The 25,505-nt window shown below is 27.7% G+C and overlaps 1 protein-coding gene across 1 annotated transcript; it reads right to left on the reverse strand.

The window, feature by feature from the left end:
- Nucleotides 1-15,569: 15,569 nt before the first annotated feature.
- Nucleotides 15,570-25,142, reverse strand: LOC119688412 (adenylate kinase isoenzyme 5). The gene is made up of 8 exons (XM_038103093.1): nt 25,022-25,142; nt 22,267-22,548; nt 22,056-22,198; nt 18,795-18,977; nt 18,250-18,731; nt 17,958-18,174; nt 16,194-16,358; nt 15,570-16,120 (listed from the first exon to the last, which is right to left on the reverse strand). The coding sequence occupies exons 1-8, from the start codon at nt 25,140-25,142 to the stop codon at nt 15,689-15,691; spliced, it is 2,025 nt and encodes a 674-aa protein (XP_037959021.1). The 3' UTR covers nt 15,570-15,688.
- Nucleotides 25,143-25,505: the final 363 nt, after the last annotated feature.

A 25,505-nucleotide genomic window follows, 5' to 3' on the forward strand; every position in this document is an offset into this window, starting at 1 on the left:
TTAAATATACATATATCAAAACTGACAATAAAGCTTGTTAGCTTTGTCAGTTCATCAAATAATAATCTAATAATACATGTATAAAAATATATGACAAGACCTCCCTCCCTCACCGCCCACAGTGTTTTTGATAAGGTTGTGTACAATAAGTACAGTAATAAAATAATAAACGATTTTGCAAGAAATTGCCAGTGAGTGTTTTCTCTTCTCATCAAAATATTGACATAGTACTTAACATAATTTTAAAAATATTAGAAGTTTAAACAAATATGACAGATTCTGATTTACGAGCAATCGAGCATTATTAGCACGTCGGCATTGATTAAATTAGTTCCACGCAAATTAGAGCTAAACCAAAATCAATGTGGAAAATTTAAGATACACATCAAACGACTTACGCCCACTTAAATAATACAGGGTGGTCATATTTAAAAGAGCTGTCTTTCTTAGACTTACGAAAATAGTCTAAAAGAAATTCGTCTACATGATAATATATAATATAACAACATAATGTACAATCTCCTCAAATCTCCTCCTGCTAATCATAGACGAGGATTGATACATGGCTATTTTTTGCGATAATAATTGATGTTTTGATTCACAATATATAATATTTTTTAAAAAAAAGTTGACTTTTATTATTCTATAAATATTTATTTACTCATCAATACCTATTTTGTTCTTTACAAAACTAATCTTGGTTTAAATAATTTCGACTAACAATTTTTTACCACAATAACTTAACAGTTTTAAATAATTTTAATAAAATATTGTTAAGCCAACAAAAACAAATGGACCAACAGATGACAGAACTCTCTGATATCCTCTTACTCTCAAAATTAAAGTATTCATAAATATTGATTAATGTCTTATAATAGTCCAAATAAATTGAAGAAATTAAAAAAATTAAATTAAAATTAAAAATTACAATTAAAAATCAAAAAAATAATTTCTTTAACAGCCAGTTTAATGACGAAATGGCTTATGTACTTGAGGTCTAGAACTCTTCTGCCTTAATTCACATGAATAAGTTGTAAGTATCCAAAATAATAATGTTTTTACGGGACACTCGACTATAGGATGACAAAACTGCTTTAGGCACCGTAGTCTTTACTTGATTCCGTAACCTATTCAACAAAGAAATCGCTTAAATACTTATTATAAAGAATAGATGCAGCAGGTTCATTCTGTGGAATCAAAATCACATTTTTCGGAATAACAACCACTTCGATTTCAACCACATAAAGGGTGTGGGGGCTGAGATAACCAAGCAGTAGCAATTTTTGCAATAACATTAATTGAAAATTGTAGATTGGCAGGAATGATGTCATGTGGGCCTGGAGATTTAAGAACATTTAACATCTATGGTATATCATACACGTTCATACTTTGCTTCAAGATTATTGAGGAATTGAGTGTCAAGAAATTTTAGTGTTTTTCACATAATGTTGTCAAATTTCCACAACTTCTGTTTTCAAAACTAAGTGTTGAAGGGTTTTTAGATACTCTTACGCTATGTATGATGTCTCTAAATTACCCTAATTTTTATTTATATTTAATCGAATAGTTTGGAATGAAGAGTTTTCTACATGACTTTCCAAACCTTATTATTGCTGTGGACCGCTAGGTACGCTTCTGTCTTGCATGAGTGATTTTTTTTGGATCAGACTTTTCTATGGCTTTAACAGGGACTTCTTCTGTATAAATTAAAGTTGTGTAGACATGAGAGCATATTATTATTCAGAGATTTGTACTTAGGATACTTCGAAAATGTGTTTTCTGTGCATATGGCAAATATGCTAATGAGGAAACATGAGTTCAAAGAACGATCGGTCACATTCAATGTCGCTTGAAATATGCCCAAGAAATGTCATTAATAAATCAAGAAAAATTCTCTTGCTCACTCAATATGAAATAAGGAGTTTTAAAAAATGTTGTGAAAAATTTGGATATGGTTGGATTTTTGAGTTCAACTTATTTCTAAAAATTAGAGCTAATATTAGTTAAATTTTTTATAGTTACAACTTGCCTTATCATATTTATGGGAGTATTTGATGCCTACTAACGACTTTGGGTCAGTTGGCTAATGAACGCTGAATCTGAGCAATCTGAATTTGACAGGATATGAGTTCAACCTTTAGCATTTGTCATTATAAAAAAAATATTTACGCATAATAAGTATAATAAGTATTATCAATTATTTCAAAAGACTACTTATTCAATTAATTAAAAAAATAATAAAATTTTGTTGTTGCAATTCACTACTGTTTGGAACTTCTCATTCAAGTATTAATAAAATGCCTTTCCCTTCATTGCCCATCATATTTTTAAAGATTTCAAATCATTTATTATCTTAATTATATTCTTTGTTTTATAAAGTTGAATACACTCTTATTAACATAATTAGGTAAGCCACCTAATCCATTAGTAACTACTAGTCGTATTCATAATCAATCAGAATAATATTTTTGATTTGCTTATGGAATTTTGCATTCAATTCAAAATAAATTAGGAGATGTTATTGTTTTAGTTTTATAATTTATTATTTATAATAAAAATATTTATTTATTATAAAAATTTTGTTTTTTTTTTCAATTTACAAAAAAAAATAATTTTAAAAAAATTATAATATAATTACATATAATTTAATCCAATCATACGTAATTTAACATTTAATGAATATAGTAAATAAAATTTTGATGATAAATATATTAATTTATTATAGTGAAATTATAATAAAGTTCTTAGAACTCAAATAAAAATTTATAATAAATTTAAAATTGGTTATATATATAATCAATATAAATTAAAATTATTTTAATTTTAAGATCATATAATAAAGATTTATAATATCTACTCATCTTTTGAATTTGTTTTAGTTTTCTTAATTAAAATTTAGAATTCCATATAAACTTTAAATAAAAATATTTATATTTCGTTCAGCCATCCGTTTAATTAAGACACTTAGTTAATGTAATTAATTAAATAAAAATGATATATTAATTTAATATTAATTGAAATTGACTTTAAAATCAACTTTAAATTTATAAACAAAAAGAAATGATATTGTAAAACAGACGATAATAAAATTTATATAATTCTTTATAGAAATTTATTATATAAATTAAATTAAATAAAAAATTAAACATATAATTAATATTAAATATTCACTTATATATTTATTATAGTTAGTTAAGAAATATAAATTCTTATAAAACGAGTTGCCAGGGCTCTCAGCTGGAATATTTAAATTAAAATTAATTAATTAAATTACAACCTTCAAAATATTTTTATATAGAAATAGATTTCGAGCCTATTTTTGTTTTTAATAGGTTGGTAGACAAAAGATATTTAGAAGATTTTATTTTAAATATAAATAAAAGTAAAGCAATTATTAAGCGTATGATCTATGGAACTACTGAGATTAAAATTGATTTTGTAAATTTTTCAAATCAATATAAAATTATATGTAAAATTGGTTGTTAATTAATTTGCAAAGTTAAAATAAAACTTTATATAAATTTATATGCTATGTATAAAAGTTAACTAAAAATTTTTAATTAATAAGATAAAATAAAGATATATGATATATTTTTATAAAATATTTATATTCACTTATATTCAATTTGTTAACAGTTGGTTTATGATTTCTTTCTAATATAAAAACAATTAACTTTCACAGCAGGCTTTGAATCAGTTGGTAACGGTGCGCTGACTCTGAGCTTCAAATTTGGCAGGGCATGAGTTCGATTCCTGATAATTGCAGTCTCAAAAAATTATTTACGAATAATTACATACAAGAATCATTTCCAACTGATGATGGGTATTTGACAATACTCAAAACAGCTGTATGGTCAGCTAAAAATTCAATTAATTTAAATAATATAAAATGAATTTTGGTTTTTGTAGTTCACTACTGTTCGAAAAACGTCTTTATTAAGACAGTACAATTTGATATCAGTATGATGAATGAATTTCGATATTCCAAATAACACAGCATATAAGGAAATTAATAACTGGAAATTAATATTTTTTTAATTGAACGATATGAGGCATCACGTTTTACATTTATAAATTAAATTTTGCAAGGAAGTACAATTGACAATTATTGTCTCGCGTCCATAAAAACACAATTTTTTAACCTTTACTTTGATACGAAAAAATCTGCCATAATACCAGTACACTACTCCATCGGGAGCCAGTTCTCACCTGTTTATTTAACCTGTTCTATTAGCTCTTAATGTATGATACATGAGACTTACAATAACATTTTGTTGATAATTAATATTGAATTTTAATGAATTATATGAAATTAAATACATGTATAATATGAAAAGTATGTGATAATATTGAAGTTAGACTTAAAACCTAATGAGAATTTTAAGTTCCGCACTTTTCTATTTAAATAAAGAAAATGCTGTTTTATATCAATCGAGTGCTATTCGTTCAGTTTAAAATAAACATCAAAAGTATATAAGATATGAATTTGATTCATTTGTTATGTCTAACACAGTTATGTTAATACTTATATTTATATTTGATTTAAATTTAAATTACGACAATGACTCATATATGCAAATATAATGATTTCGGCTACGTTTACTTCTTTCCAAACTCAATAAGACTAAGATTTTATTTGTCAATATATTATGTTAAAATACTTACATATATCTCCAATTGGTTATGTCTCACTCAATGGAATTATCATACACCTAAGATTTTTACCTAAAATCAAACAATATTCCGATATTAATTACACTCTGTAAAGATTCTAAGGTCAACAATAACCAACAAAATGTAGTTATTCATGCTTTAGAATTGGAAATTTATATATGTTAAATATAAATAGATGGATGTTTCGGGTTAACTTCAATGTTGACTTGTACTAAACTTCTGAAAAATCGAAAAACTTCAGGTGCACAGGAATTGAGATTATTAATACATTTTGTCTGCTCCACAAACTATCGCATGCTAGGGGACTAAAGAGATCAAGTTCCATGTGTTATATGTACTATGATTAGCGAATCGTCGAGTCATGTAGATGGACGGTCTATAATGCACAATGTATAGAAAACTTAACTTTTTTAATCTATTTGGCATACAGATTGTGAGTATATTTATAGATTTTGTTGCATCAACGGCCTAAACTGAATGTGAAGATTAAAAAGTCACATTAGAGTAGTTTATATAAAATGACAAAAATAGAATTGGAATTTGAACTTTTGAAATTGTATACATAAATGTATATAAATAATATCTACAAATACGTGTAAAATGTGGAATTAAGTGTACATATATATACCCAATAAAATCATATTCAATACCACAAATATGGAAAGTGCTTGTTGCGAAGACTGTGCCTGTAGTTGACACAATCACTGTATTTTTAAAGGCCTGGATTAATTTCATCTGGTGGAATCTAATTCCAGACTAATTGGGAAAGTATAAGTAAAAAGGAAGCCAGTGAGCTGCTTATAACAAAGTAGTTCAATTTTGCTACTAGGCTCACTTTATTCTGCATTTTTGAGGTCAATAATTTTATACGACACGTAGTATATTGCATTTTTTAAAGAGGCAATACAGTTGTATTTGGGAGTAAACACAACTCCATAAGAGTTCACCAAGCAGGGAGTAAGTAGAGAAGCCTTACTGATTAAGATTTCTACCTATATTAATTTGGATATCTATTAATTTTAATTAAGGTGTCTGTCAACTGAAATTTTTTGCCATTGAAATCGTATTTATGTAGTAACAAGTTCATTCGATAAATATGTTTCATTTAAAACCGTTTTTGTTAACCTTACCATAAATATTAAACTACTTATTGAATTCTCGTAAAAATTCAAGAATTTATGTAAGTAATATAATTATAACTATTCAATACATTATAAGTTCATAAATTTATAAATTTGTGTTTTAATTATATTAATATAAGATAAATGTGTAAATAGTTTATATTCCTTCAGTATTGTTTTCAAATTAAATCATTGTATAAATATTTGTATATAAAACTATCTAAATATAATTCTCAATTTTTGGATTTAAAATTTTTTTTAATTTAAAATTTAATAATAAGTATCTCTAAATAAAATTATTTATTATTTTAAAATTTTTACTAACTAAAAGTTATTTTAATTAAATATAAATATTTTATGAAGAGGTTTTTCGAAAAGTAGTGAACAGAACTTCTTTTTTATATTATTTTAATTAATTGAATTTTTGGCTGACCATACAGCTGTTTCGAGTATTGCCAAATACCCATCATTAGTAGTCTTGGAAATAATTCTTGTATTTAATTATTAGTAAATAATTTTTTTAGACTACAAGTACCAGGAATCGAACTCGTGCCCTACCAAATATGAAGCTCAGAGTCAGCGTACCTTAACCAACTGAACCAAAGCCGTACTTGACTTTTATGTTCGCACATTTTTCTGAAATTTCATTAATTTGTTGTAAAAGTTTATTAATAAATTCACTCGCTGTGTTTATATTAAAACGAAATCATATACGACCAGTGGAATAATTGAATTAATTAATTATATTTTTATTTTTAATTGTTAAATTTCAATTTTCTTCTGTTTGTAGATGCATTATTTTTTGCATGATTTATATATTCTATCGTATGTATGGAACCAAATCTAGAAACGTAATACTGAGAAAGTCATGCTAATGTTACTCCACGAGTCGCACGGGGAGACAAATATTTTGTGAATATAAGTTGTAATTTAACGTCAAATTTTTCGGACGTAGGTGACTATTATATTTAATAGAAACAAGTATATTTCATAAAGAGGTTTTTCGAGGTTTTAATTGTTATTTAATTGCCACATACAAATGTAAAATAAAACTTAAGATTAATCACTCTTGCATAGTATTATATTCAAAAAGATATATTAAAAATATCTATTTATATCTTCTGTGATATTATCTTTTTTGTATGCTATTTACATACTTTTTTATAGACCTTATTACATATCTTCACCTGATATATTTTGAAAATAAAATTAGAATTACATGCACATTTGATCTCAAATCCAGATGTCTCAGTACATGATGTTAATAATATGACAAGATTATCGGTATACTTTAAAGACTTATTTATAATTGAGTTGTAAAGAACTGGTTTCCAAAGGAACATTGGGCGACGTGGTTACAGTTGTACCCAAGGAAGAGATTCTGTTTAAATGTGAGTTTCGCACCCCTAAATCAATTGTACGTGTTGCCGAAGCAGGTGTATAGGCCATATATGTACTATATATAATAAGTATATTTTATTATGGTATATAGTCTATCTCATTATATATTAAATTTATTATTAATATCAAACTTTTATAAATAAATTCAATAAAAAAATTGCTAAATTTAGTTTATTTATTTCACTTTATTGAACAAAAATATTCTTATTTTTAAAATTTTATTTTAAATAATTTTATTACAATAACTTTAAAAAATTTTTAATGTTGATTTAACCCAGAAAATATTTACATAACTACTATTTATTAAATTAATCCCACTGTACAAGGTATTGTTAAATAAATAAAATTATCTTTTAAACGAATATTTTTTAAAACATTTTCATATAATTTTACAAGTAAAATTATTTAACATATTTTATTTATAATTCCTTTTAGTAGTTTTAATCATTATATTTAAAAAAATTTTTTTTTATTAATTTTTTATGCATATAATTTTTTATTATTTTTATTTATATATATAAATTTGTTATAAGATTTTTTTTCTATGATTTCAATGTTAATAAAATACATTCTGATTAAGCTAATAGCTTAATGTACTATATATAATATTTATAACCTATATATTTTATTTATTATATTTATATATTATATTATATATTTTTATAATTTAAGAAAATTATTCTTCTTTTAAAATATTTTGATAATATCAATAGATAAACTGAATACAAATTTAAGTAGGGTCCTACATGGAATGTCAATTACAGGACAAGTTTATCTGAATAGACTAAAATACCTATTGCCTACTACTATTACTTACCTATTACCAAGTAGTACCTACCATACTACTAATACTAATTTATTATATTGCATTTTTAATAATACGGTATTTAACTCAAGTTTAAAAAAAATTTTTTTTAGTTTTACTTTATTTTATTAAAATAACATTAATATATAATTTCCCCTTATTATTTAATTTCAAAAAATATAAGTTTATTTATTTCTTAATTTATGTTAATATAAAATAGCACATATATGTGTAAAATTATGGTTATAAATTATAACTTATAACTATATTATAATTGCTTTAATTATTAATATCAATAACAACAATTAAAATAAACACCCACCCAAAAACTTACATGAAAAATTAATTTAAATAATAATTTTTTAATTTTGATTTTTAACGTCAGTTATAACGAAAGTGTTTATTTACTAAATAGAAAAAAAATAGAAAAAGTGTTTGCTGGAAAGGTTTTCCAAACAGTATTGAATTGCAATTGTTTTTTAATTAATTTAATTTTTCACTGAACATACAACTGTTTCGTGTGCTGCCATTGATAATGGATATTTCATCCTCAGTGGACTTTTGAATTTATTTTTTATATATAATTATTCGTATATAATTTATTTTTTTGGGACTGCAAATAGGAGGGATTAAACTTGAATCCTGTCATATTTGAAGCACAGAGTCAGTGTTCATTAACCAACTGACACAACGCCTTACTTGGCTTGTGCGTTCTGACTTAGAGTTTTGTTAATTTATTGTAAAAGTTTATTAACAAATTCCCTTGCTGTGTTCACCGTTCACTACTGTTCGGAAAACCTCTCTATAATTTTTTAAATTAAAATAAAACTAATTAAGAACCACCAATAAAGACTGTAATCAGAGATGTTAGTTACTGTGGTACTTGAAATGCTACATATAATTGACGATTTGAACAACCTCAGAATTAATTATAAAAAAAAACAGAGAAATCCTAGACAAATTTACAGATCTCTGAACCAACAAACAAGGCAAATAACATAAGGAAATATATGTAAAGTTATTGTAATTTTCACTTTATAAATTTTTTTCTTTTCTTAGCTACTATGAGTCTCGTATCTCTCTTCAGAGAGAGTTTAAATTTAGATGAAATTGAAGATTCAATACACATATGAAGTATATATGAGGAAGATTATAATATGCGTGAGAAGTTCTTTGTAATAATAAAATAAATAAAACTCTAACAATGAATTTTACAAAATGAATTCAATTTTAATTTAATGAAATTTTAATTTATTACAAAAACGACCTGAACTCAGATAAAAGTAAATTATATGTAAATAAGGATTGAAAACAATTTTTAATTAGTAATTTCTATAAAATATTTATAATCATTTTATATCGGGTGTTATTTTAGCTGCATGAGAACTTAAAATGAGAATACAAGACAGAAATATTGTTGGAATGAAATTTTTTTATTATAATCCGGCTTCCGGTTTGCGGTATATATCTACCGCGACTAAAAGTTACATGGTTCAATCGATGAGTACAATTTTTGACTATTTTTTGGAATAAATGTGATTGTATGGCCATATGTAAATAGTGACTTGAACACTGGCTTCCAATGCTTCAAAAGTTACTGGTTTATCAGCATAAGTCAATAACTTAACATAGCCCCATAAAAAGTAATCGAGAGGCATGAAATTGTATGAGCGAGGGGACTAGTTATCAATAAATAATAAATCGATTGTTAAGGGCGCTGTAATTTAAGTTGCTCCATCTGTATGGCCGCTGTAACCAAATGTTGTCGATATTTAACTGATTAATTTTTAAAAACAAAAATTTGGTCAGCATGGATCGATAGTGGTTGCCATTCACCGTAATAGCAGCTTCTTCCTCATTTCGAAAGAAATATTGACTGATGATTCCGCTAGAATTATCGACTGATGATACCGCCAGAATTATCGACTGATGATACCGCCAGCGTGTGAACCACACCAAAAAGTCAATGTTAATGGATGTAACGCTGATTCGTTTGCGGCTTGACGATTATCTTCGCATCATATACGACCATTTTTCTTATTGACGTACGGTCAACATAATCGGCCCAGATTATATTGACCGTAAAATGGGCGAAGTGCCCAATGAATTGTCTTTTGCCATATTTGTGCTTTTCAATATGTTTTTATTGAGTGTATATATGTATATATGCAAATATTATATACACATTTGTAGATATTATTTACAAATGTGTCCATCTATATGACATTGTACATAGAATACATGCTACTTGATCTCTTTAGTCCCCTAGCATGCGATAGTTTGTGGAGCAGCCAATATATATTAAGAATCTTACTTCAGTGCACCCAAAGTTTTTCGGTTTTTCGGAAATTTAGGACAACAGTGCCAATCGACATTGAAAATACCCCGAAATATCTATCTATGTTATTTATATTTACGGACCTATTCTGTGCACTTTATAAACTTGTCAAACATTGACACTTGTCAAAATTGACTGCTGTAAAGGTTTTGGTATTCTGTGACATAAATAAAAAGCTCTTTTCCTTGTTAGTTGTCAATACTACAAATGCTGTTGACAACTATAAAAATATGCTCTTTTTAAGCATTTTTTATTTTTTGCATGCATGACAAATATTCTTAACTAAAATATACGCTCTTTACAAGCATATTTTTTATTGTTATTTGAATACATGAAAAATGCTTTTGGCAACTTAAAATATGTGCTCTTTACAAGCATTTATTACGAACAATTACGAACAATTACGAACAGTTTTCTATACAAAACACTTTATACCATAGTGTGGTAAGAAGCACTAGGTACTTGAGCTTTGAAATTTGTCAAGATGTGTCCAGAATATCAAAAAGCTTTCTGCTTTATAAAAATCAAAAATTTTATTAAAGAATTTGACAAATATGTCAAGTGCACAGAATAGGTCCGTTAATATATATAAATTTCCAACTCTAAAGCATAAATAACTACATTGTGCTGGTTATTTGCAAATAAACAAGAAAACCTTTATGTGGCAAGACCTTACAATCTTTACATAGTGTTATCAAAATCGGTATATTGTTTGGTCTTAGTTATAAATTAGTTGTATACTTATTCCATTGAGTGGGACATAACCAATGGGATATATATGTATATATGTTTAGGTAGTATATTGACAAATAAAATCTTGAATGTTATTAACTTTCCGATATCTATATATTTTACCAATTTGTTAATGAATTGAATTTAAAGAAACATCTTGTGTCATAATAAATGATGAAATCATATATACATACAAGTGGTATTAAAATGTGTTAGACGCAATAAATAAATCAGATTCATACCTTATATAGCTTTGGTATTTATTTTAAGTTCAATGAATAGCACTTGATTGATATTAAACACCAGTTTTTATATAACTAAGAAAGTGTAAAACTTGTAATTCTCATTATATCTTAACTCAAACTTCGTTCCTCATATCGTTCAAAAAATTTTCAGTATATCCACATATATTCTAATATGCTATGTTATATAGAATGTCGAAACTCATATTGTACTTAGTTTTAATTATTATTTAATTGTCGCATACAAAAGCAAAATAAAATTCCTTGATTAATTTCTTTGGAATAGGATTATATTCAAGTAGATATAGTAAAAATAAGTATCTATATCTTTTGTGATACAACCGCTTTTGTATGTTATTTACACATTTTTTTATAGACCTTATTAAAAATTTTCACGTGATATATTTTCAAAATAAAATTAGAATTACATGCACATTTGATCTCAAATCCAGATGTCTCTGTACTTGATGTTAATAATATGACAATATTATCGGTATTCTTTAAAGACTTATTTATAATATATATGTTGTAATAGAACTAGTTTCCAGAGGAACATTGGGCGACGTGATTATAGTTGTACGCAATTAACAGATTCTGTTTAAATGTGAGTTTATACCAAATCCACTGTACGTACTGCCGAAGCAGGTGGATTTGCCGTATATGTACGAGTGGCACTTGGAGACTGTAATTTTTTTAAGTTTAGACTCATCTAGCATTTCCAGAAAAACAGTTAAAGAAGGGAGCAAAGCCTTGACTACAGGTTACAAGCGCAATGACAGTTCTGTGAGCTTTGCACGTAGGAACACGTGATTTTTAAATAAGCCACTCCTAATTTTTTAATATATCATGAAGTAATAATTAATTCACAAGTAAATACGATTTTTCTTATGATTAAATATTCCAGATCGGTGCTGGTAAGGTTGTAATGAAGACGAAGTAGAAAAATGTGTAACCTCATCTTCCAGAACTCTGTTTTAATGATTTTCTTTAGTTATTTCAATAATGCTCAAATGTATATAATAGTGTCTTTTGTTTTTGGTAAAATTCATTATTGAAAAAAAGAAAGGGTTCTTACTTTTTGCCTTAATTACTGACACGGTGGGAATAATTAAGAACTCCGACTTTCAAACTTAATGTTCTGTTGTTCTGAAAGAATACATAATCGTTCCATTTTCAGAAAATGCTTCAATGAATTTTGAAATTTGTGCTTGAGCTGTTCCTGGTGAGTAGAAGAAAACGAAGCGATGTTGGAAGATTCATTATCTGCGCGTTTGTGATTGGTTAACTTTCCCTTCTGTGACTATTTCATTTATGTATATATATGTAACTGTCCTTTTATAAAGGAACATAAATCAAGTCATCTTAGGAGGAATTAAATTGGTTTGTTTGAAGTACGAGTAATCGTGTATCTGAAACTCTTTTCAGCTTCAATGATTGGTTTATTCATATCTTTCAACTAAAAAATAAAAGCGATTTTCATAATATATATTTTTTATTAAACATTTGTTTCCATGTGTAACAGTGAATTACTTAAATTATATAAACGCCTTAAAAAATAAAGTTTTTTATTTAATTTATATATAATAATTATATCAATATAATTTTCATTTTAATGTAGTTAAGGTTTTGTTTTATACTCATGTTCTTCAAAATATACTTAGTGTGTAGATATATATTTTTAAAATTTTTTTTACATACATATATAAATACGTATATATGAATATGTTTATATATATGTATATCTACCTACCTTTACTTTTTACTTTTAATAATATATTGAATACCGAAATGGTAAGTAATGTTAATATTTACCAATGATCTTTCAAATGTTTCTAACATTCGTTATTTTTATTTAATATAAATACATGTATATATATATCTAATATTGTAAAGCTTAAACCATTTTGAAAACAGCATTTGCCTATAATAGATGACTAATAAGGCCATCTATATTTTCTTTTACTGTTACTTACAACTAATAAATATAAATAATAATGTTTTATTTTATTTAATATCTGAGCTTAATAGTATCTAATTATTTATTTAAAATATGTATTTGTTAATATTCTTAGTATAATGTAGATGAAATATCATATAATATGATCATATTTTTATTTAGAATATATAATTGTATCATGTATACATGTATATATGTATATATATTTATATATATAAATACATTAATATGTATTTTATTATTCAATATATTTATTTGTAAATAATTTATTTATTTGTATTTTATAATTTTAATATTTCAATAATCATAGTCCAGCTATTCAACTTTTTTATCTAATACCTCTAAAGTAATAATATATGTTAATATTATTATAATAATATACTTTAATATTATTTTAAAGTAGTCTTAATTGTTTAATCAAGACGTCTTAATTTATGTATAAATTAATAATATTTAAATAAAATTTAAAAGAATTTTGTTTTTTATTTAATATCATGATAATATATTTTCTTATCTTATTTTGTATATTTAAATTTATTACATATTTTTTATACAATTTTTAATTAAAATAAAATAAATAAAGTCTATTATTTTTAATGTTATAGAATTTAAAAATAATTGAATTAATTAATTTTATATTTATTGTAATTAAAATCAAATTTATTAAAATTTCCTTGGAAATTATATACTTATTTATGTATTTTACATATAAGCTATTGTTTCAGTTATTGTGACTTTTTGACGATATTATAATAAAAATAGAGTCATATTTTTTTTTATTAAGCATTGCTTGATGCAATTCGCCGAATGAGAATCTCGATTTTGATAGTTGAAGATCATTCAAAACGCCTTAGTTTATTTTGAAAACTGGGGTTCACGCGTTCACCGAGATAAAATTGCTCGGCCGTGTATCTGGCTATAATTTATATTTTAAACCTCAAAAAAATAAACTATTTTCGAGAAATGATAACATAAATATTGGCGTAAACATCGCAAGAGATTACAGAGTAAAAAAAAAATTGATTCGACTCAAAGCATCTCAAGAACCATTACTCATGAAAAATAGTGCCGCTTTCTCTTTGGTGAAACTCTTTGTGTGTTTCTTCTATCAACTTCTGGTAAAATATTGCTGAGGAAACTAAATTATTAAATTAAACAGGAACGTCCAATAAAAGTTTTGTTAATAAAAATTAATATAGCTTTACACCAAGATATTGTGAGACCACATGCTGGATCCTTAGCATCTTCAAATAATCACTTATTTGGGTCTATACTTAATTTTTATAACGATAAAACTTTTATTTAGAAGACTTTCAGAAATACCTGTCAGTAGCAGTTTGGAGTTATGTGAGGCCGTGTTACTGCCAAAGGATGGTAGGACATTATATACAAATTTATAGAATATATAATTCATTAAAATATTTAAACTCAATAAGAAAACGTGAAGACCCCAATATTATAATATGTGACATATGGAATTTCTTAAAAATTTTTTTATTATTAAATAATAATTAATAAATAAATACAGCTGTTAGTTTAGAAATAAAAAAAATTTTGTTTAATCATTCAATTTTGAATATTTTATTCATGCGATAAAATTATATACCAAAATTGAATTAGAAACGTTTACTATATCAATTTATGCTTATACATATATTAGTTGTTAGGCATTTTTAATTTTGTATCTCAACATTAATTCATATAGACAAGCAATAATGAAAATTCATCATTTTTGGGTTAACGCCTTTGAATTCTTCCAGAAGTGGATATATCAGAAATCCAAGTTCATTACTTGAAATAAATTAAGCTTTGTTGTATGTTACAGATCGTGAACGATTGGGTACTAATAAAACAGGTAAGAATTATATCTTTTATAGCATCTATAATAATAGAAATACAGAGAACTTGTCAGAATAAATCTTTCTAACCCGTAATAAGTGAATGGATTGTTAACAGGACATGCTTTCATTAACTTCTTGCTCACTAGAATTCAATTACTGACGACTAATTCTTACAGATATAGTAAATGTTTACTAAAATCGAAGACAGCAAAACTTTATCGCATTTGCGGCTGAAAAGGCATTCAATTATATGTAACGGCACCACTAATATGAACTATAGAATTTGATTATACCATAGTTGAAATAACTTAGAATATCAGAGTTCTTGGGAATTATTATATAAAATAAATGCCCACTGAAATCTTAAACGTTATACTTAAAAATAATGTAGAATTTTCTTAATAAGCTTCTATAAAATATGCTACTGCCCTATTAGACTAAGTTTACTATATAATAGACTCTTAATTATTTTAAGGTAACTAATACTTACTACCTTCTTCTTAATAGGTTACCATATTCTTCTATATTATTTGTATTTTTGTTATTGTTTTTAATATAGTTACTATTATCGACCCTCTCACATATACGAATCCACCGGATAGCGTTCTGCCTCTTCTAGCATATGTCGAAAGTCCATAGCTTGACCGGTACGCGCACGTACGTCGCCATTCATAGTTGTTGCATGAGAGTTTGATTTTTTATTATTAAAATTATTTGTAGCACTACTGTTGCGTAGATGCCCATTCATGAGACTAACATGATGGCTTATTGTTGGCACTGCTCCAGGCACATTATTTTCTAAATCCTGCAATATAGTTTCAGTTTGTTCGGCATTTGTATGATTCTGCCCACCTCTTATGCTATTATTGACGAGGCCACTCTGATATGTATTTATTCCTTGATTCGGCATATTTGCTTTCGTACCTACATGCTGGTAAATTTGTATGTGCCCTCGTATAATTCTTTCGAATTCACGTTGTACAGATGGACTATCTGTATCGCCATCAACCTTTATTAGATTTTTATATATTTTAAATAGTTAATAGAATAGTTTTATATAAATAATTGTTATATATATTTACAATTTGTAATCGGTGACTATTATCCATTGCCTTGAGCATCGGTAATGTTAGTTCACGGAAAAGTTCCAAACGACGACGAAACGAAGAAACTGTGTCATCAATGCGCCCACGTCCCAACTGTAGTTTGGAACAATCCAATAATATAATAGGTGGACGTTGTTTATACTATATGAAGAATATGAGATATATTAATTTAGGTTTATAACAGAACATTGTTTAAAGAAGGGAAATGATTCTAGTCAAAGGCAATACACATGTTTAAAGAAGACAATGCGCCCACGTCCCAACTGTAGTTTGGAACAATCCAATAATAAAATAGGTGAACGTTGTTTATGCTATATGAAGAATATGATATATATTAAATTATGGTCATAATGGAATATGGTTCTAAGCATGAAAATGCTTCTACTCAAAGGAATAATAAACTCAAAGGGAATACACATGTTTAAAGAAGGCAATATTTTATAAAAAATAAATTTTCAAAGGATTGGTAATAAAAGCTTGAAACTTATATTTCTAAATTACATATAACGTGCTTACGAGAACTGTTCGGAAAATTGGTAAACAGCGCTTGGATCATTTAAAACTAGCTCTAGATTCTCTTCTTGAGATGGTAGATATTTTTGTGGCAACATAGTTAATAATTCTATAGAATTTTATAAGTTATAAATCATATTCAAACATATTAACCAACAAAATCAGCGTATACTTGAGTATGTAGCAATACTATAATCCCACAGAAATCGGTCAAATATGAAGGCCGTCGACTAGATTTTAGACTAACACTCAAGGTCCAAATTAAGGAAATGGCAATTTAAATAGGAAAAACTATAGGAGCTAAGAACAGACTTATAGCAAACATAAACGTCTCCTCACAGAATAAAAGACAGCTTCTTTTGTTGATGATTAACTCGATTCTCTTGTACGAAAGTGAGATATGGGTAGATGCAGTTCAAACACAACATCGAAGAAAACAAAGCAAACTGGGATTGAAGAGTGATGTTTGCTGAAAAGATTCTAACGCTTGAAAGGTTTGAAGATTTAGATAGGAGGTAGCTGGAGCAAGCAGTTACAGTACAAGTTTGGATCAAGACGAAAAATAATGACAAGATTGGATTAAGACCAAGCATAAGGATATGCACATTAGATAGTAGCGTGGCATGGACTCAGATCATACCGATGGAAGTCTTCGAACCTAAAAGTGGTGGGATAAGCTTTCTAGGAATAAGGAGAAGGAGTTTATTTGGTGCGAACGGTACTCTCATTCCGCGGTGCCATATTGTGGTCAGTGTGTAGACAAGCTATTTTACAAATAATTTATGTGCATCTTTGTATTTGAAGTTTAGAGTTACTAATAAGTATCTTGTGTTACAGTGCAAAAACCATTAATGCCGAAAATTTTCGGATTTGCCACTGGATCTATTATAAAGTCGTTAATTCTAATATATTAATATATTACTGCTAATAACATTTTACAGATATTTAAAAGGAAAGCTGTATTAACTACATTCATTAAAGTCGATAACTGTTTCTATTTAAAACATTGGTTTTATGTATCTTAATACTTAAGTTAAGAATACAATCAAGATAATATGTGATATTAGCAACTCTACATCAAAAAGATCAAGTTTTCTTTATATTTTATTTAAATGGTATAAGTAGACATATACCATATAACATATGTATTCTATATACATAACATTAAGAAAAACTAGAAATTTTAAGTTTTATATATATCTTTTTATAAAATCGACCGCTTCTTACCTTAGTTTCAAAAAACTTGACCTGTTGCAAATTTCTGGGATATCCGTCAATAATAATACCAGCTCGATCTTGCATTTGTCTTATGTTCAGATCCAAAATATTACTGACAGATTTTTCGGGTGCCATTTCCCCAGCTGATAGTGCTTCTTTCACTGCATAGCTTTCTGTGTTTGCACGTGGTGCAGAATCAGTAATGGTACGTAGCAGGCGACCAACACTTTTTTTATTAGAAAACATATAACCAAAGTGTTAGTATAAAATAATGTATTGAAAAAAAATTGAATCATCTTACCTTATATGACCCCAACCTGGGTTTAAGCCTACAGCTTTCATGCAAAGTGTTGCCTTATTACTACCTGGTCCACCAATGACCCATATAATCGGTGGTATACTGTTAACTTCATTCGTGCTGGTGGCAGCGTTGGCTAGAGTTGGTTGCCTTGTAATTACATCAGCAGCATTACTTACTGTTGTGGCCACAGCTAATGCTGCATTTGATGCAATCCGAGAAATCACAGCATTTGCCACATTTAACTTCGGGTCTATTTCTTCTGTGCTTGTATCCGCATTTGGATGTAATAATTCTGCAATATTTTGCGGTTGACTAGGTGCTGTGTCTACGCTAACTATACTGCCGGGTATATCATGTATCCCTCTGCCCATACCTGTTACTCCATTAAGTATTGCCTCTTGATTTTCAAGTGTGCTAAGTATGTCAAGTACAGCAGTACGGAAATCCTTATATACATCCGCTGGAGCTCGTTCGCCATTAACCTATAATAGTTAATTCATTTAAAATCTGTTATATTATTGAAAATATATTGTCTGTTCATTTACCGCTAGTAACATGTCACTTTGATCAAAATAATCTGCTACTGGCATCACATTTTTAAAGAAATTTTCCAATTCCATTTTGGCTAAGGAGAGTACAACATGACCTAATTTGGCGCCGTAATCAATTTGCTTTTGTAAAACTGATTGACGCCAGGATATCAATATAACGCCATTCACTACTTGAATCTATTTTGAAGATATACACAAGAAATAATATAATACTTAAAGTGAGACAGAATATATAGAGACATAATAGAGAGAGAGATAGAGAGCATATGATAACAACTTTGTCACATATTTAAAGAAAAATTCAACACTATAATCGTAAAGTTTTAAGCTGCGACGTTTAATTGAAGTTGTTTCTTGGTGTTTCTATGGAGAATAATCTTGGATTATGGTAGATATGCTCCTTTTAGATTTGGTATACTCTTATTAATACAGATGTTGTTAATAATGTACTACCTATTCTTTTTTTCCAAAATAAAGTTCTCCTTGTTAAGAGCTGATTAAGGTTATTACATTTATAGCATTAACATTTAGTAGGTGAGACATTTCCAAAACATTTTTCATCCACGTATTCTCATGTTTGGAAACTTACTGAAAATTTACCTTTGACAACTTTTAAAAAATAGAAACTAGCTTGAATATATGTGCTAATATATAATGTTTCCTATGATAATTAGAATTAATATTATGGAGAAATATTCTATACTTATACGGCTGCCTACATAATTTGTGTTCACTTCAATGACTTCGAATTATTCTCTCAGTTCTACTTTCTCAATGTCCTGACCTTTGTTCATTTGTTCATTCTATTAAATTTTTGATTATATTCGTAGTTTCCAAAGTGTCCACCGTTTATACATTACTTCATGCTTTGCTTTACCATTATCTCTTATCTTTTCAAAACTTACCATACATAATGTGTTAAGAAGTATGTCGACTATTTTAGAGTTCATACAAATGATCTGCATTTCAATAAATCTTTTGTATTACAAATTATATAAATAGATAAATTACGTGTTATCAGTATTCCTATTTACCTAATTTTCCTAAGTGTTTGACTTTACAAACCATCCATTCGAAAGTTAACCACTTTCCTATGGATCTGGTATATACCAGTAAAATATATTTGTGTTTGACATATATGATCACAATCCAAGTCTATTATTTACTAATATTTACTGAATCAGTAAAAGTTGAACTAAGCATAAATACTTCTACAACGCAGTCCACGCAAAAAAAAATATTTTAAAATGTTAATATAAAAACTTATAACAATACCATTACATGGATGTTCCTGGGATATAGAATAAGAAAGGAGAATAAAAAACTGTGTACTTTATGTAAATAATCAATAATCTATTTTGAGTATTCAGAATTCTGTTCTTAACGAGTTTAAGAAAAAATGTCTGATATTAAAATTCATATATTATTGCTCCAGAAAACGGTTTGAACATATATATAGCCCATGCTTAATTTGTTCATCACATTTATAGTTGACATTCGTCCTTCGAAACTGTTTCCATCATAAAATTATCATTATTATCATTATTTAAGACGCGCATTTGAATAATTCTAGCCCCCTAACGCTGTTCTTGAACATCCTATACTTTTAAGAGCAAATGCAGATTTCATATGGAACCAAAAGGTGCTGCTATCTGGATTATTTGGACTGAAACTAGCTAATCGTTCAATTAACTAAAACTATTGATTGCTATGGCACACCTTTTCTGCAGTTGACCGACTGTAACTGATATGCTTCTCATAGCAAACTTTTTGGGTAAATATGTTTATAGCTTCTTAACAGAACTATCCAGCAGTTAGATTTTAAAATGAAAATGTTGAATCATTGAAACGTTTCTATTACAAACAATCAGTTAAATGACCTGAATGAGTTCTGAATGAGTAAACTGACTTAATTGACTGGACTTGTGAATGGAGACATCTTCAAATATTTCTTGAAATCAGGCTTAGTTAAGCGACCTGTGGGTTCCAAATAAGTAGAGTGATTTGATTGACTGCCACAATAAACTGGACTTGTAAATAGCGACATCTGGAATTTATTTTTGGAATTGTATTGTGTTCAGCAACCTGTGACTTCTAAATGAGTAAAGTGATTTGATTGACTGCCACAATAAACTGGACTTGTAAATAGAGACATCTGGAATTTATTCTTGGAATTGTACTGTGTTCAGCAACCTGTGACTTCTAAATGAGTAAAGTGATTTGATTGACTGCCACAATAAACTGGACTTGTAAATAGATATATCTGTAAATTATTCTTAAAAACCTTAAGCCTTTAATAAGTAAGGATATCAGAAATCATTAAAATAATTTTTTGTTTTTAGTAGTTTTCAGATATCACGTCTGATTAATTTTAAGAAAATTTTTGCTAGTAAATAGGTTCGGGTTTACATAGGTAGTAATATTTATGTCATTAATGGATTGTATTTTTAATGAAATAACAATCCAGTGTGAGGTGCTATATTTATATAATAGTTGATTATATTCAAATTAAAATAATTTTATTACATTTTGTATGAAAATACTTCGGCGCTCGTACTTTGTTTCGCTGTCATATGCGACATTTGGCCTTAGCTCAACTAGTTGTTTGTAAGGGAGTGAAAATAATGTTTCATATTAAATTCAAAAAATTTTTTTTAATATTTTTTTTCCATACTTCAATGCCTTTTATCATCGATCGACTTGTAATTCTTTTATAGCACCGCCTCGCATGTAACCTCCAGGATAGTTTAGTTGCCATCAATTTGTGCATAAATGGTTGTTACGTTATTTGTTTATTATTTTATTTAACGTTTTAATTAACAACAAATTTATTTGTTAATTTTAGTACAAATACGTTGATTACTATTTATTTCGTATTTATTGTGTAAACAAAGGCAGGTTAAGGCTGGTCAAACAAATGCTAGTTTGCCATAGACATGTGTGTCTATGTTATAGGCGTTACCCAAACATATGCCCACGCACCCCGCAATCATACTTTCCGCACAAATTGTATTATTATATATAAATATGTATATAAATAAATACCAATTATAATACATACATATAATGTATACATGTATATATGTATATATATGTACATATAGTTACGCAAATGCTCTGTCATATTATATTGTGTTGTATGCGTAGATCAATCATTTTTAGAAACTATAATTTATTTACATATAGAAATACTTGCACATTTCTAAATGGATACATAGTGCTATTAGAAATTTGTGTAGGGTTCTAAACTCTTACCTTCTCGGAATATTCAACTACATCGCGCATCGAGCGTGGATATCCTGAAATTAGGTATGCTTTGGCAGCTGGAGCCATTTTCATTTCTAACATTAAAACTTCGGTAACTGTTTTCGAGGAGAGTTGCGAAAAATCTTGCATATCTGTATTTTTATCAATGATTATTATTAGAAAATTAATAGTTGTATCGAAACATTCGATATTCTTTTACCGTTTCCCATTGCATATTGCTGCAGTAAGTCCATCATATTTATATGAGTCACTCCACGACGTTCCTGCATGAAAGTGTCGCAATGCGTTACTTTGCCACTACCTGGGCCTCCTAAAACAAATATCACTGGCACTTTGGGCGGATCGAATTTTATTTTTCCAGCATTTGGTATATCGATAGCTGCGATATTTCCGGAACCAGCACGTTCGTTGATGTTGGACTGATTCCGTGTACGATTCCAATCGTTGCCTTGTTCGCCGGTATCTTGTGCCGCGTTGGCATCTAAAACAAAGTAGTTAATATTTTCTTATATTAAATATTTTAATAATACACATTTATATTTGTATATATTTATTAATAAAATTTAAATACAATATCCAATATCTAATCGAAAATATTTATTTAAGAGTATCGATAAGTTGGCGATAACAACTTAGACATAAAACTTTAGCTGCGGATTAAATGCATCTGATTGAAGATAATTATATACATTAAAAAATATATTTCTGATATTCGACTTTAAAGTTAAAGATAAAAAAGTATTACGATTTTCACAGTATTATTATATATTCAGATAGCCAGGTAGTTAAATATTCTTTCTACATTGGAACGAAACTACTGTGCTGGTTACTTCTATTAAAGGAATACTCATCAGAATATTGGGTTATGACGAACTTACATAATATATATATACTTGAGAACTAACGGCACAATAACATAGACCAAGAATGTTGAGAGACTGTTTAATCTAAATAGAACAGAACTATTAATAATCAGTGGTTTCTTTGTTATAAATGTTCTTGTAAAATACCATATTTTAAGGATAATAACACTTGCAGGTTATGCGAAATTAAAAGTATAACTTTCATTTACTTTATATGTTAGTGCTTTACTATTGCCGGAAAATAAGACCAGTACCTCCATATGACTTTCTTGATTTTAAATCAAGAAATATTATTAGATTTATTAATTTTCATAAATTCTCCGAATTATCCAAAAAGTTTTTGTTCGGTAAAAGCAAAATGGATCTTAGCGGAACAATTATATAGTATCGTAACAACTTCATAGGAATAGTTATAATATCTTTTTTATATATTTAAGAGCTACCATGGAGCTTTACTTTACTGAGTTTTAAATAGTTTGATGAATTTTTAAAATTTTTTCCAATCAGTGTAGAAAGAAATATTTTTTAATTATCATTTTATTTTTTTGCATAATGGCCTCTTCACCCGATCCACTTTCTCAAGTACCATAATTTCTTTAACTCTTCTATACATTGCATTTTCTTATTCTCCCAAATAAACTTTCAACTTTAGAAACAATATATCTTACTGGAACATAGAGTTATTGAATATATAATGCAATTTATTAATTGTAGATATAGCGACTACTATGGTATGAGCCGACACATTGTCTTTATAAATAAAAATTTGTTAAATTAGTTTTCTATAGGAAGTGAAATAGTTGTTGTACGACTCTTATCTAGATTACTAATCAGCAATACTAAGTATTAAATCCTATGCACTCCTAAAACAATTTCTAGAACGTATCCGGCATACTCCAATGTTAACGTTTTGAATGTTTGAATGTCTTCTGTACAGTATATCTTATGATCGTAAGGCCTCGCTCCAAATGAGAGCTGAAGTTTCTGGAGTTTATTTATATGTCTATATATGTCTATTTAGTATGAAGTTTCTATAACAAGGCGACACATTTTCATAGAAATAATGCTTTGAATTCTGTTCAACAATAAACAACATTTTTTTTGGAATATAAAATAGTTAAGTGAAAGTGTTTTAAAAAATAAAGCGATTTTTTTTTTTGAAAAATATTTATTTGTTCCTCCATATCTATTTTTTGTCTGTTTCATACATATAATACATTATGTTAGCGCTATTTTCAATCCAGGAATGACTTCATATTTGCGGTTTTTAATATAGCCTGGGTTTTTTCAGTAGTGTGATCTTGACTTATCTAATCGCATTAATTGGAATGGTTTAGCTTTGGTATCGACGTCATTAGTAATGACCCTTTCAGCAATTCTGGATCGTCATTTATGTCGTTAAATCTCCTAAATAATCTTCATACGACATTTTTTTTGAGTTAATCCTTATTAATACATAATTTTAAAAAATGAAAAATTTAAAATGTTGCCACATGAGAACTGTAATAATGATGTTAATGATACCGATCAAATAAAGGTTCCTAATAAATAATTGTCGGTTACAAAGGAACATAATATGCAATTTATTTTGGCAGAACATATATAGGCATTGTGATCTTTTACCGATATGCTGTTACGTAAAACGACTATAGAGTTCACTTGGTGGAATGTTTCTAAAATACAAGACATTTCACTTATACAATAAGTATAAAATATTAAAAATGCTTATTAAACTTGTAGCTTCAAACAAGTTAGTGTATTTTATTTCTGAAAGAGGACGAAAAATGGTCCATTAATTTGCACGAAATCCAACCATAATAAAAGAGGGTCAAATATTTTTACATAGCATATAACACGAAAATTTAATTGAAATGCAACAGTTGTGCCGAAAATTCCTAAAAATTAACAAAAATAACTAAGCCTTCCGAAACTCATAAAGAAATAGGACCATACTTCCGTGCAATCATCTACCGTACTCACTCCTGCCAAACCATTGCCTTTTTTAAATTGCGCAACACACCGGATATGAGAAATTGCTGCTAGGCGTAATGTACTTTATTGGCAAATCAACGGTTACGGTAAGCAACAAACCGGCAGGGAAACGTATTTGCATGAGTCCCAATCGCGTGCCTCCCAGCAGTTTAATCCCCATTAGTGCATTGTTATATGCAAATACTGTATAATTGGTGTTCCAACGGAACTCGATGCTCATGTTTACGGTTCAATTGTAGTGGAGTAAGCAGTAGAGGTTTGTGCTGGCTTTGAATTTTAACAAATTAATTATTATAGGCGGAAGTTGTACATTGACGGGTCAAGCAAAGCAGAACATTTGTATTCACATTTTTCACTTCTGTAAACAATCGTTTTAAAATATGTATTAATTAAGAAACGCATTTAAACGTAACGAACTCAATAAATAAACTAATTATAAACAAAATTCTAGATCCTTATAAATGCGAAATCATGATTAACACCCTTCAACACCTTTACCCCTCAAATCGTATACAAATGTTAAGAAATTTACTCCTTAGTGGCGTTAGCAATATGTTCTTGTGTCATTCTTGGACATTTCTTT

Source organism: Teleopsis dalmanni, chromosome X, assembly GCF_002237135.1.
Source record: "Teleopsis dalmanni isolate 2A chromosome X, ASM223713v2, whole genome shotgun sequence".
NCBI classification, from domain to species: Eukaryota; Metazoa; Arthropoda; class Insecta; order Diptera; family Diopsidae; genus Teleopsis; species Teleopsis dalmanni.